The sequence below is a fragment of the Taudactylus pleione genome, unplaced genomic scaffold (genome assembly GCF_031769625.1).
Source record: "Taudactylus pleione unplaced genomic scaffold, aTauple2 ptg000364l, whole genome shotgun sequence".
NCBI lineage: Eukaryota > Metazoa > Chordata > Amphibia > Anura > Myobatrachidae > Taudactylus > Taudactylus pleione.
Window position 1 is genome coordinate 376,711 of NW_028284765.1, and position 12,160 is coordinate 388,870.

General features: G+C 44.3%; 1 protein-coding gene across 1 annotated transcript; it reads right to left on the reverse strand.

Annotated features, from left to right (window-relative positions):
- Positions 1-446: 446 nt before the first annotated feature.
- LOC148508489 (taste receptor type 2 member 124-like) lies at positions 447-1,004 on the reverse strand. The gene has a single exon (XM_088444452.1). It carries the CDS (start codon positions 1,002-1,004, stop codon positions 447-449), a length of 558 nt encoding a protein of 185 aa, XP_088300578.1.
- Between the last annotated feature and the right edge of the window lie 11,156 nt (positions 1,005-12,160).

Here is a 12,160-nt window from a genome sequence, read left to right on the forward strand (position 1 = left end):
TAGTCATCCCATGCGTATGCACCATTAGCATGCTTAAATCAATGCTCCTATTATCTTCTCTCCATCATTAACATCTGACGGGTGTGTAAGGTCTGCTCAGTGTATTACACTTTGTGTTCCTGTCTCCCCCCACACCATAGCTTAGACACCAGAGTTCTCCAGAAAGGAAGCAGGTCAGAGCCTTTAGCTAGATACTTAATTAATTATAATTGTAGTAAAACTACTTCTATATGTGGATTTATATTGTCTATATATAAATCTTAATAAATTGCACATAAAAAACAAATGCACAATATAAAGATATCTATTACTAATAAAAACTTTCTGAAAGTGTCATGCGGTTTATTGGCTGCTTTCGCCTATCTGTTACTTGATGCTACTAAGAATGTGCATTCAAATGAGTGACTGTCTTCTGCTCAACTACGATCCATTAAATTATCTAATGACTAGGTGGACTCTTGCCCTAAGAGACTTCTCTTCAATTTGGGATTTCCAAAGATTAGTATGAAGGACTGTACTGATGGATATGACAAGATAAACAGCCAGATGATCATTCCTGTTACAGGTTCTGAGTGAAAAGATACAGCAAACATATAAATAATGAGAATAAAGAAAGTCAGGTCCAACAGCACATGCAAAGTCATTGTCACAGATGCCCGAACAAGAGCCTGGAGCTGAGGAGATGAGCTGACCTGGGACATCTTCTGCCTGACCCTCCAGACATGGTGCAGGAGAGACGTCACACTGAGCCCAATACAGATGACAGTCAGGGTAAAAGGTAAGGTGTAGCTGAGCAACATGTTCACTACACTAAATGGGACATTCACCTCCATTGTAAAACTTATTGACGGATCAGTATTATTTTTCTTTTGTAGAAATATCATCTGTGTTGTCCAAACAAAGGGCGAATTTGCCAAAACTGAGCACATTGCTGATCCTATGAGCAGTTTGTTAATGGAAGAGGAGAACCACATTTTCATCCTTAGGACAATCTGATGGGTCATCTTGACGAGTTTCACACAGTAGCAGATGGAGAGCCAGGTGGTGTTCCAAAAACTCATATTGTACAAGACAAACAGGACATAAAAAGAAAGTAAGAATATTTTTGTGTTAATCTCTCTTTGCATCTGGAAAGAAATCAAGTAAGTGTTAAGCAACATTGAGAATTGCATGAGGACATTGCTGAGAGCCATAGAGAGCAGGATTTGGTCACTGCCACTGGGATTAGTGATCCTTCTCCAGGGTTTGAGGTACACAGTGATGATGGAGGCATTTATGATGATTCCAGGTATCCCGAATACAACTGTAAAGATGGTTCTCCCAATCTGTTCCACCGGCAGCATTATATAAAAGTAGACAACTTCTCTTGTTCCCTTAATGAATAATAATAGAAGCTCTAAGCAAGTGTCAGTAGTGTAATGATTTCATGCTGGGCAGAATGAGGAAGTAACAGGATAATACATGCAAATCTGTCCAGTAGCTGCTTTCCCTGTGTGTGTTTTGTTAAATGCCTCTAGCAAAACTGTGATAGTTGGAGAGCATGCTGTGATGGAAGAAGAGCACACTGTGATGGGAGGAGAGCATGCTCTGATGGAAGAAGAGCACACTGTGATGGGAGGAGAGCATGCTGTGATGGAAAAAGAGCATGCTTGAATGGGAAAATAGCATGCTGTGATGGGAGGAGAGCATGCTGTAATGGGAGGAAGCATGCTGTGATGTGAGAAGAGCATGCTGTGATGGGAGGAGAGCATGCTCTGATGGGAGGAGAGCATGCTGTGATTGGATGAGAGCATGCTGTGATGGGAGGAGTGCATGCTGTGATTGGAGGAGAGCATGCTCTGATGGAGGAAAGCATGCTCTGATGGAAAAAAAGCAAGCTGCAATGGGAAAAAAGCATGCTTTGATGGGAGGAGAGCATGCTGTAATGGGAGGAAGCATGTTGTGATGTGAGAAGAGCATGCTGTGATGGGAGGAGAGCATGCTCTGATGGAAGAAGAGCACACTGTGATGGGAGGAGAGCATGCTCTGATGGGAGGAGAGCATGCTGTGATGAAAGAAGAGCATGCTGCAATGGGAGAAGAGCATGCTGTGATTGGAGGAGAGCATGCTGTGATGGGAGGAGAGCATGCTCTGATGGGAGGAGAGCACGTTGTGATGGGAGGAGAGCATGCAGTGAAAGGAGGAGAGTATGTGGTGATGGGAGGAGAGCATGCAGTGAAAGGAGGAGAGTATGCGGTGATGGGAGGAGAGTCTGCTGTGATGGCAGGAGAGCATGCAGTGATGGGAAGAGAGCATGCAGTGATGGGAGGAGAACATATGGTGATGGGAGGAGAGCATGCTATAATGGAAGAAGAGCACACTGTGAAGGGAGGAGAGCATGCTCTGATGGGAGGAAAGCATGCTGTGATGGAAAAAGAGCATGCTTCAATGGGAAAATAGCATGGTGTGATGGGAGGAGAGCATGCTGTAATGGGAGGAAGCATGCTGTGTTGTGAGAAGAGCATGCTGTGATGGGAGGAGAGCATGCTGTGATGGGAGGAGTGCATGCAGTGATTGGAGGAGAGCATGCTCTGATGGAAGAAGAGCACACTGTGATGGGAGGAGAGCATGCTCTGATGGGAGGAGAGCATGCTGTGATGAAGGAAGAGCATGCTGCAATGGGAGAAGAGCATGCTGTGATTGGAGGAGAGCATGCTGTGATGGGAGGAGAGCAAGCTCTGATGGGAGGAGAGCACATTGTGATGGGAGGAGAGCATGCTGTAATGGGAGGAAGCATGTTGTGATGTGAGAAGAGCATGCTGTGATGGGAGGAGAGCATGCTGTGATTGGAGGAGAGCATGCTGTGATTGGAGGAGAGCATGCTCTGATGGAAGAAGAGCACACTGTGATTGGAGGAGAGCTTGCTCTGATGGGAGGAGAGCATGCTGTGATGAAAGAAGAGCATGCTGCAATGGGAGAAGAGCATGCTGTGATTGGAGGAGAGCATGCTGTGATGGGAGGAGAGCATGCTCTGGTGGGAGGAGAGCACGTTGTGATGGGAGGAGAGCATGCTGTGAAAGGAGGAGAGTATGCGGTGATGGGAGGAGAGCATGCAGTGAAAGGAGGAGAGTATGCGGTGATGGGAGGAGAGTCTGCTGTGATGGCAGGAGAGCATGCAGTGATGGGAAGAGAGCATGCAGTGATGGGAGGAGAACATATGGTGATGGGAGGAGAGCATGCTATAATGGAAGAAGAGCACACTGTGAAGGGAGGAGAGCATGCTCTGATGGGAGGAAAGCATGCTGTGATGGAAAAAGAGCATGCTTCAATGGGAAAATAGCATGCTGTGATGGGAGGAGAGCATGCTGTAATGGGAGGAAGCATGCTGTGTTGTGAGAAGAGCATGCTGTGATGGGAGGAGAGCATGCTGTGATGGGAGGAGTGCATGCAGTGATTGGAGGAGAGCATGCTCTGATGATGCTGTGATGGGAGGAGAGCATGCTGTGATTGGAGGAGAGCATGCTCTGATGGAAGAAGAGCACACTGTGATGGGAGGAGAGCATGCTCTGATGGGAGGAGAGCATGCTGTGATGAAGGAAGAGCATGCTGCAATGGGAGAAGAGCATGCTGTGATTGGAGGAGAGCATGCTATGATGGGAGGAGAGCAAGCTCTGATGGGAGGAGATCATGCTGTAATGGAGGAGAGCATGCTTTGAAGGGAGGAGAGCATGCTGTAATGGGAGTAGAGCATGCTGTAATGGGAGGAGAGCATGCTGTGAAGGGAGGAGAGCATTCTGTGAATGGAGGAGAGCATGTAGTGACGGGAGGAGAGCATGCTGTGAAGAGAGGATAGCATTCTGTGATGGGAGGAGAGCATGCAGTGATTGGAGGAGAGCATGCTGTATTGGGAGGAGAGCATGCTGTGATGTTAAGAGAGCATGCAGTGAAAGGAGGAGAGTATGTTGTGATGGGAGGAGAGCCTGCTGTGATGGCAGGAGAGCATGCAGTGATGGGAGGAGAGCATGCAGTGATGGGAAGAGAACATATGGTGATGGGAGGAGAGTATGCTATAATGGAAGAAGAGCACACTGTGAAGGGAGGAGAGCATGCTTTGATGGGAGGAAAGCATGCTGTGATGGAAAAAGAGCATGCTTCAATGGGAAAATAGCATGCTGTGATGGGAGGAGAGCATGCTGTAATGGGAGGAAGCATGCTGTGATGTGAGAAGAGCATGCTGTGATGGTAGGAGAGCATGCTGTGATTGGAGGAGAGCATGCTCTGATGGAAAAAAAGCATGCTGCAATGTGAAAAAAGCATGCTGAGATGGGAGGAGAGCATGCTGTAATGGGAGGAAGCATGCTGTGATGTGAGCAGAGCATGCTGTGATGGGAGACGAGCATGCTGTGATGGGAGGAGTGCATGCTGTGATTGGAGGAGAGCATGCTCTGATGGGAGGAAAGCATGCTCTGATGGAAAAAAAGCATGCTGCAATGTAAAAAAGCATGCTGTGATGGGAGGAGAGCATGCTGTAATGGGAGGAAGCATGCTGTGATGTGAGAAGAGCATGCTGTGATGGGAGGAGAGCATGCTGTGATTGGAGGAGAGCATGCTGTGATTGGAGGAGAGCATGCTGTGATGGAAGAAGAGCATGCTCTGATGGGAGGAGAGCATGCTGTGATGAAAGAAGAGCATGCTGCAATGGGAGAAGAGCATGCTGTGATTGGAGGGAGCATGCTGTGATGGGAGGAGAGCATGCTCTGATGGGAGGAGAGCACGTTGTGATGGGAGGAGAGCTTGCTGTGATGGAAAAAGAGCATGCTGTGATGGGAGGAGAGCATTCTCTGATGGGAGGAGAGCATGCTCTGATGGGAGGAGAGCATGCTGTGAAGGGAGGAGAGCATGCTGTGAAGGGAGGAGAGCATGCTGTGAAGGGAGTAGAGCATGCTGTAATGGGAGGAGAGCATGCTGTGAAGGGAGGAGAGCATTCTGTAAATTGAGGAGAGCATGCAGTGATGGGAGGAGAGCATGCTGTGAAGGGAGGATAGCATTATGTGATGGGAGGAGAGCATGCAGTGATGGGAGGAGAGCATGTTCTATTGGGAGGAGAGCATGCTGTGATGTGAGGAGAGCATGCAGTGAAAGGAGGATAGTATGCAGTGATGGGAGGAGAGCATGTTCTATTGGGAGGAGAGCATGCTGTGATGTGAGGAGAGCATGCAGTGAAAGGAGGATAGTATGCAGTGATGGGAGGAGAGCCTGCTGTGATGGCAGGAGAGCATGCAGTGATGGGAAGAGAGCATGCAGTGATGGGAAGAGAGCATGCAGTGATGGGAGGAGAACATATGGTGATGGGAGGAGAGCATGCTATAATGGAAGAAGAGCACACTGTGAAGGGAGGAGAGCATGCTCTGATGGGAGGAGAGCATGCTTGATGGAAGAAAAGCATGCTGCAATGAGAGAAGAGCATGCTGTGATGGGAGTAGAGCATGTTGTAATGGGAGGAGAGCATTCAGTGACGGGAGGAGAGCATGATGTGATGAGAGGAGAGCATGCTGTGATTGGAGGAGAGCATGCTGTAATGGGAGGAGAGCATGCTGTGATGGGAGGAGAGCTTGCTGTGATTGGAGGAGAGCATGCTGTGATGGGAGGAGAGCATGCTGTGATGGGAGGAGAGCATGCTGTGATGGGAGGAGAGCATGCTGTGATGGGAGGAGAGCATGCTGTGATGGGAGGAGAGCATACTGTGATGGGAGGAGAGCATGATGTGATGGGAGGAGAGCATGCAGTGTTGGGAGGACAGCATACTGTGATGAAAGGAGAGCATGCTGTGATGGGAGCAGAGCATGCTGTGATGGGAGCAGAGCATGCTGTTATTGGAGGAGAGCATGCTGTGATGGGAGGAGAGCATTCAGTGATGGGAGGAGAGCATGTGGTAATGAAATCTGATATATAGAAATGACAAACAAACATTTACATAAACAATTGTCCATCCAATCAAATGATCATTAACAACGAAGCAGACAATGATTACATATAGACATTGCTATGATATCTCAAGCATGTCTGAAACTTCTACAGTGTACAACATACAAGAAGCTTAATGTATTTAATGGTATTCCTCTACATTTGCAAATGGACATTATGGCAGCACAATAATCAGCATTGGAGCTTAGCAGCGCGGAGTTCATTTGTCCTCATGAGACCACAGAATGCTCTGACGGCAGCTTATATACTCTCCCTGTGTTTGAGTAGGTTTCTACCAGCGTCTCTGAATTCCCCCCAAAGACCTAAAGCATTCTTGTGGGATAATTGGCTTCTCACAAAATTAAATGACGTGTAAATATAAATATGATAGATCCTTCAGATTGTGACAGGGACTTGTATGGATAATCATGTTCTGTACAGAGCTATATAATGTAATTAGCATTGTGTTAATATATAATATTTTCAGTTAGTCAGGCATATGTGTATAATGTCAGTAAGCCTCCTGCATGTTTTCAAAATAGATTTTTCTCCCCAACTTTCTCCTGTGAAGGAGACACAATCACTGAGTGAGTACATGTGCTTAATGGCCGGTATGTGCCATAATATAACATTCTTAATTAATGCTTGTATATTCACTCTGTAAAGGGAACATGCTATTTCTTTCTCTAGAAAAGTTAATCAAAAACACAATTAACCATTTAATAACTACTTTTTAATTTACATTAAACTTCTTGCAATATATAATCAGTAAATGTAACTCCTTTCCTGACCTAAATTGATTACATCAATATTATTAACATAATTGTGATCAGCTTTGTCTAAAGAGACCAAAAGCTGATTAGAGTTAAATTAAAAACAAGAAATATTTAAAGAAAACTAAACATTAATCTGCACCCAGGTGACCGGTGAGCTCCTCTGTGACCCCTGGGCGGCTGATGGCACCTGATGGTATAACTATGTAATGAGATCCTAAGACACAGAAGAAAACAAAACACACACCCCTATCCTGTGGGTATAACGAGGGCTTCCCAGAGAGCTGGATGTTAGTCACTGACCCTAGGCTAAGACGGGAGACTCTGCCAGGGATAGTTTGTAGGGAACTATCTTGTGGAACTGTTGGATTTTGTTACCAAAGTTATTCTGTTTATCCCTCATTTTATTCATTAAATCACCACTGATTTTCACCTGTTACCCTGCCTGGGTGATCTGCACCCCCATATCTTCATAATATCCATCTTGTTTAATAGCTTTTTAATGAATCTAGCCTCCAGTCTAATTTACATCATAGAATTAGGCAAAGCATCATGTCATAGTGTAGCGAGGGTTGGCTACTGGGTAATGCAGGACAGTATTGTTCCCCTGTAGGTGGATGTGGGCTTAACAAACATGAAATATATAGAAAGAAAGAATGACAGCAGTCACAAAGGCTATAATGAAAAAATAGATATGTTTACCCAAACTTAATTATTGAGGTTAACCTAGAGGTAAATACATCCACATCTAAAAGGACATCCCAAAACCACAGTCCACAATGAGGCACTTTACAGGAAAGACACCAGTCAGTGGGACAAGGCAATTTTTGCAAAGTTTAGATTTGAAACTAATTAAGAAAAAAAATCCCCATCCAATACCATAAAACTTTCATTATAATTATGCCTTTGCCTAGCGCAATGTATGTAATGAATCATCCCAGTCTATAACAGCTGTAATGAAGATGCAAATACCGCCAAGCAGGGCTGGATTATAGGCAGGGCGACAGAGGCGGTCATCCTGGGACCCCCACACACTGGACCTCATTCAGAGTCGGTCGTTGCGGCCGCACGGTCATACGCCACCGATGTTCGCTAAACTGCGCATGCGTAAAGTTCGCAATGCGTGTGTGCAAACTAGCGGCTATGATCACAAATTTCTCTCTCCTTGAACACAGTCAGGTCGGTAGTTTGAGTGACAGAATGAGGCGTTTGTGGGTGGTAACAGGGGAAGGTGCTGGAAAACGGGGGAGTGGAGATCCGAACGCAGGCGTGCCTAATTATGTGAACAGCATTTTATGGGAGTGCATAATTAACAAAGTAGTGTCATGGCACACGTGACATGGGAGGTTTTACACTGACATGATCGTAGAGCTTAAGAGAGGGTATGGTCAACCTTTAGCTCTACGACAAGTTCCGATGGTTTCCGATGCTCGCGATTAATCCTTATATGTCCGGAGACGACGTTTAATGCATACGAGATGGGGGCGTTTTTTTAGCGATCCGACCGCATCCCCCCCTTGGTCGGCCAGGTAACGATCCGACCATAGGGACGCAACATGCGTGTGCATCATATGCATATCCTGCCCCTTTTCCTATATGACCGTGCGGCCGCAACGACCGACTCTGAATGAGGTCCACTGTCCCAGCCACATCCCCCAATGAACACTTTTTTTTTCTAACGGAGCTGCCAGCCGCGGCCCATGATGATACCCCTCCTGGCATTTGGCTCCATCCCCTTTTTTAAAGACCCACGAATCACGCTGGTCCTTCAATACTTCTGCTGCTGCCTCTGAAACCAGTAAAGGTAGGCAGCATTGTATATGTTTATCAGTGTCTATGTATATGTACTGTTTATATGTGTGTATATGTATATATATATATATATATATATATATATATATATATATATATATATATATATTATTAAACAAAAAAAAAGTCAGTGTGCTAGTACAAAATAGTCAATGAAATAGGACAGAATACCCCAGTCCTGAAGTGTCTTCACAGAGACACACTAGACTGTTGCCCTAAATCAGACCCGCTCACTGCTGGTGGCAGCTTGCAGGTCTGAAGGGCATTTTTTGTTTTTTTGTGACCAGCCTCGGGGCGACCATCGGGGCTTGTGATGAGACCCTTGTGGTAGGGTCTCATCTGCCACAAGCCCTAGTGAGCTTCCATCTCTAATAGAGCCGGATGCTCACTACTGACATCAATGGTGATGTCAGAAGGGCCGCCCCCAAATGGCTGGCACTCCTTCGGGAATGTCTCCGTTTGGCCAGCCACCCCCCTCCCTGCCTACAAAATGGGGTGAGCTGTCAATCAACATCGACAGCCACCCTGTTTGTAGTGAGCCCCAAATTTTGAAAATGGTCGTCAGACAAGTTTGTTAAATGTTTGATCTACACAATTTGTTCAAACTACAGTTTTTGTCCATTTTTCAGCGTTTGGGAGCAAATTGCTGATTGTCATTTGCTTTCATACCTTGCCAGGTTTTTATTCCAACCAATCAACTAGTGGGACGGTTGGACAGAAAATCTTTAGATGTGTGGCCAGCTTTAGACATTGTAGTGATTTCATAACTGTAGTAATGGGATGAGGTGTGTGGCCTAGGGGGCTAATGCCTAGTCTCACTGCTTCTTCCATCTTCTTTCCCTGGGTTCGAGACCTTGAAAATATAGTTTGTTTGTTTTTTTAATCTTTCAGTATTCAAGACATTATCCACAACTTCCCACCACCTGGCATTTCTATGCTACTTTATGCCACTGTATACTCAAGAAAGGGGTGTATGGCGCCCCAATACAGTGCACACGTACTGTAGCACAAAGCTAGTCACACTACAGTATGGCATTTCGAGTCTTTTTCTACTGTCCAGTGTCGGAGTCAATGCAGCAAAAGTGGGATATCTGTATTACAGTACATACTTTAGAGTGCAAACTTGTGTCAATGTCGGTGCTGTCCCAGACTTAAACACTATAGTGATTTCTCATGATCAGCAACTGGTTTTGGGCTCTGTTTGAGAGAGAGGTCTCTGTATTACAAACTGATTGTGCATTTAAAGTGCAAACTTGCGTCAATGTCAACATGGTTGGCGCTGTGGTGGCTGTCAGCCAGCTCCGAGGGGTTATAAATGGGATCTCTGGCGCATGCCCAGTGGAGGGGTTGCAATGGGATTTCTGGCCCCTTAAAAAGTGGGAGGCACCTATAGAAACCGTTGTAATTCCTACACCGTTCACCTGATTTGGATGTAATTACCCTCAAATTATATCTGAAAGTCTGCAGCTAAATCACATCTTGTTTGTTTCATTTCAAAGCCATTGTGGTGGTGAATAGAGGCCAAAATATGAGAATTCTGTCAATGTCCCAATATTTATGGACCTGACTGTATATGCCTTTGTTTTCTAATTTAAAGAACACTAAACTTAAGTGGCCCACATTAAAACAAGCATAAGGAACATATGGTTTAATTTTTTGTTAAAAAACATTTTTTTAAGATGTTTGCTTTAAGACAACCATTTTTTCTATATTTCCTTTAGGAAAATGGTGGCATTTTAGATATTTTGGGAAACACCTGTTAGCCAAACTTTAACTCCAAAAATTGGCAAGCCAGCAAAACATTGATTTTGGAAGGTATGTGTTAATGTGTAAATTGTAAAGTATATGAATAACCCCCCACAAAAAAACACAATCAGTTACACACCTTCATTATACAATTTTTAAAATAATAAACATGAGTCTATAGTAAGGCCATCCAAAAAATATAATTGTAGAAAAGTTTTGAAAATACAAACACAAAATAAGAACAAAACTTGGGACTGCTCCAAAGTTTCCAGTATGCGCTCTAAGCAGCCATCCAGGTGTGCCAAAAACTGGCGGGCCAAATGGAGTTCCCAGATCAGGACTGCATTCACCATCTGGGGATCTGTAGAGAATAAAGGATAGTTTTAATTTGTGAAAAATGGCTAAAGCAGGAAAACACTTTGTAATCTTCAACTTTATTATAGTAACAAAAAAGTGATGACCAAGGAATGTGAGGCCTAGCATACTCCAACCAAAACTAACACACATGCCTGGTACAAGTTTGATTATCTTTGATGGACTAAACAGGGGCCTAGGTTTCTGCACATTCTAATAATGTTTTGTGGGTGGCAAAATCAACACCATAATACTTTGAATTTAAAAATAAAATAAAAAAAACCCACATTTTATTGTAGACCCTAAAGTGTAAATTTAAAAAACACCAAAACAACAGGGACTAGTAGTGAGCATATGATGGTGGCGGTCTCAAGATTTTTGGGACAAACAAAATCAAAGTGCTCTGGGTAAAGGGCTTATGGTTCTGTGGTTTTTAGGTTGACTATGGAGATATTGAAATATTGTTGGTTTTGCTTGTTTAAGAATTTTATAATCAAATACATGTATGCTTCAAGGTTGCCTTCTATTTTTTTACAGTAAAAAAAACATTAAGAGTGTTTGCATATGTAATTTTTTTTAATGTAATCCAAACCTGTAGTAATATCACAGTTAATGGATTAGAATATCAATACATAGGCCCAATTTTTAAAGTAGGGATGTGCAGGCTCGGTTCTCCTCGGTTCCGTTCGTTTTTTTTTACCGAATCTTATTGGCTCTCCAAAACTCATGACAGATGAAACCCTATAAGATTCGGGAAAAAAAAACGAACGGAACCGAGTAGAACCGAGCCTGCAGATCCCTAATTTAAAGTACATTATTTTTACGTAAAAAACACAATGAAGATTATCAAAACAAGGGCCTGTAATCCTAATATTGTATGGCCAACCTTAACAACACTACCATGTTGAACGACCCACTTCCTAGTTCCATTGTTAAAACAAATGATAAAATATACAAGTACACATTACCGGGATTGCTCCCCAAGTCCAGGGACGGTGAGGATTCCTCTGCAAGTAGGTGAGGGTAGGGAGGGGTAAAAGGGTCAAAATCCCCATAGGGAGGGGTGATTTGGGAGGATGGGGACAGGTTGGGAGGGATAATTTGGGATGAGTGGGCAGGGGATGGAGGGGTACTTTGGGAGTATTGGGCAGGGGAGGGAGGGTTAATTGATGCAAAATCACCATAGGGAGAGGTGATTTGGGAGGATGGTGATGGGTTGGGAGGGGTAATTTGGGATGAGTGGGCAGGGGAAGGTGGGCTAAATTGGTAAGGTGGTGAAGGGAAGGGGTTTGGTGGAGTCGCATGGGCCTCAGGAATGGGGCGTGGTCTGCACTGCACTCTTCTTCTCCACTGTAGTCCTAAATAAAGTAAATGTACACATTAACTTATTGTATATTTAAACATTTGCAAGGTAGACAACAAGAAAAAAACATAAAGCAACAATAAATGAGTAGGGTATTAAAATCTCCCAAAAAGAACATTCTGACATACTGACCCTAAAAAAAAGAAAATATGGCCAGAATGGACACTAG

Excerpts from the sequence above, each read along its gene's own strand:
- LOC148508489 (XM_088444452.1), bottom strand. The coding sequence starts at position 1,004 with ATGACCCATCAGATTGTCCTAAGGATGAAAATGTGGTTCTCCTCTTCC.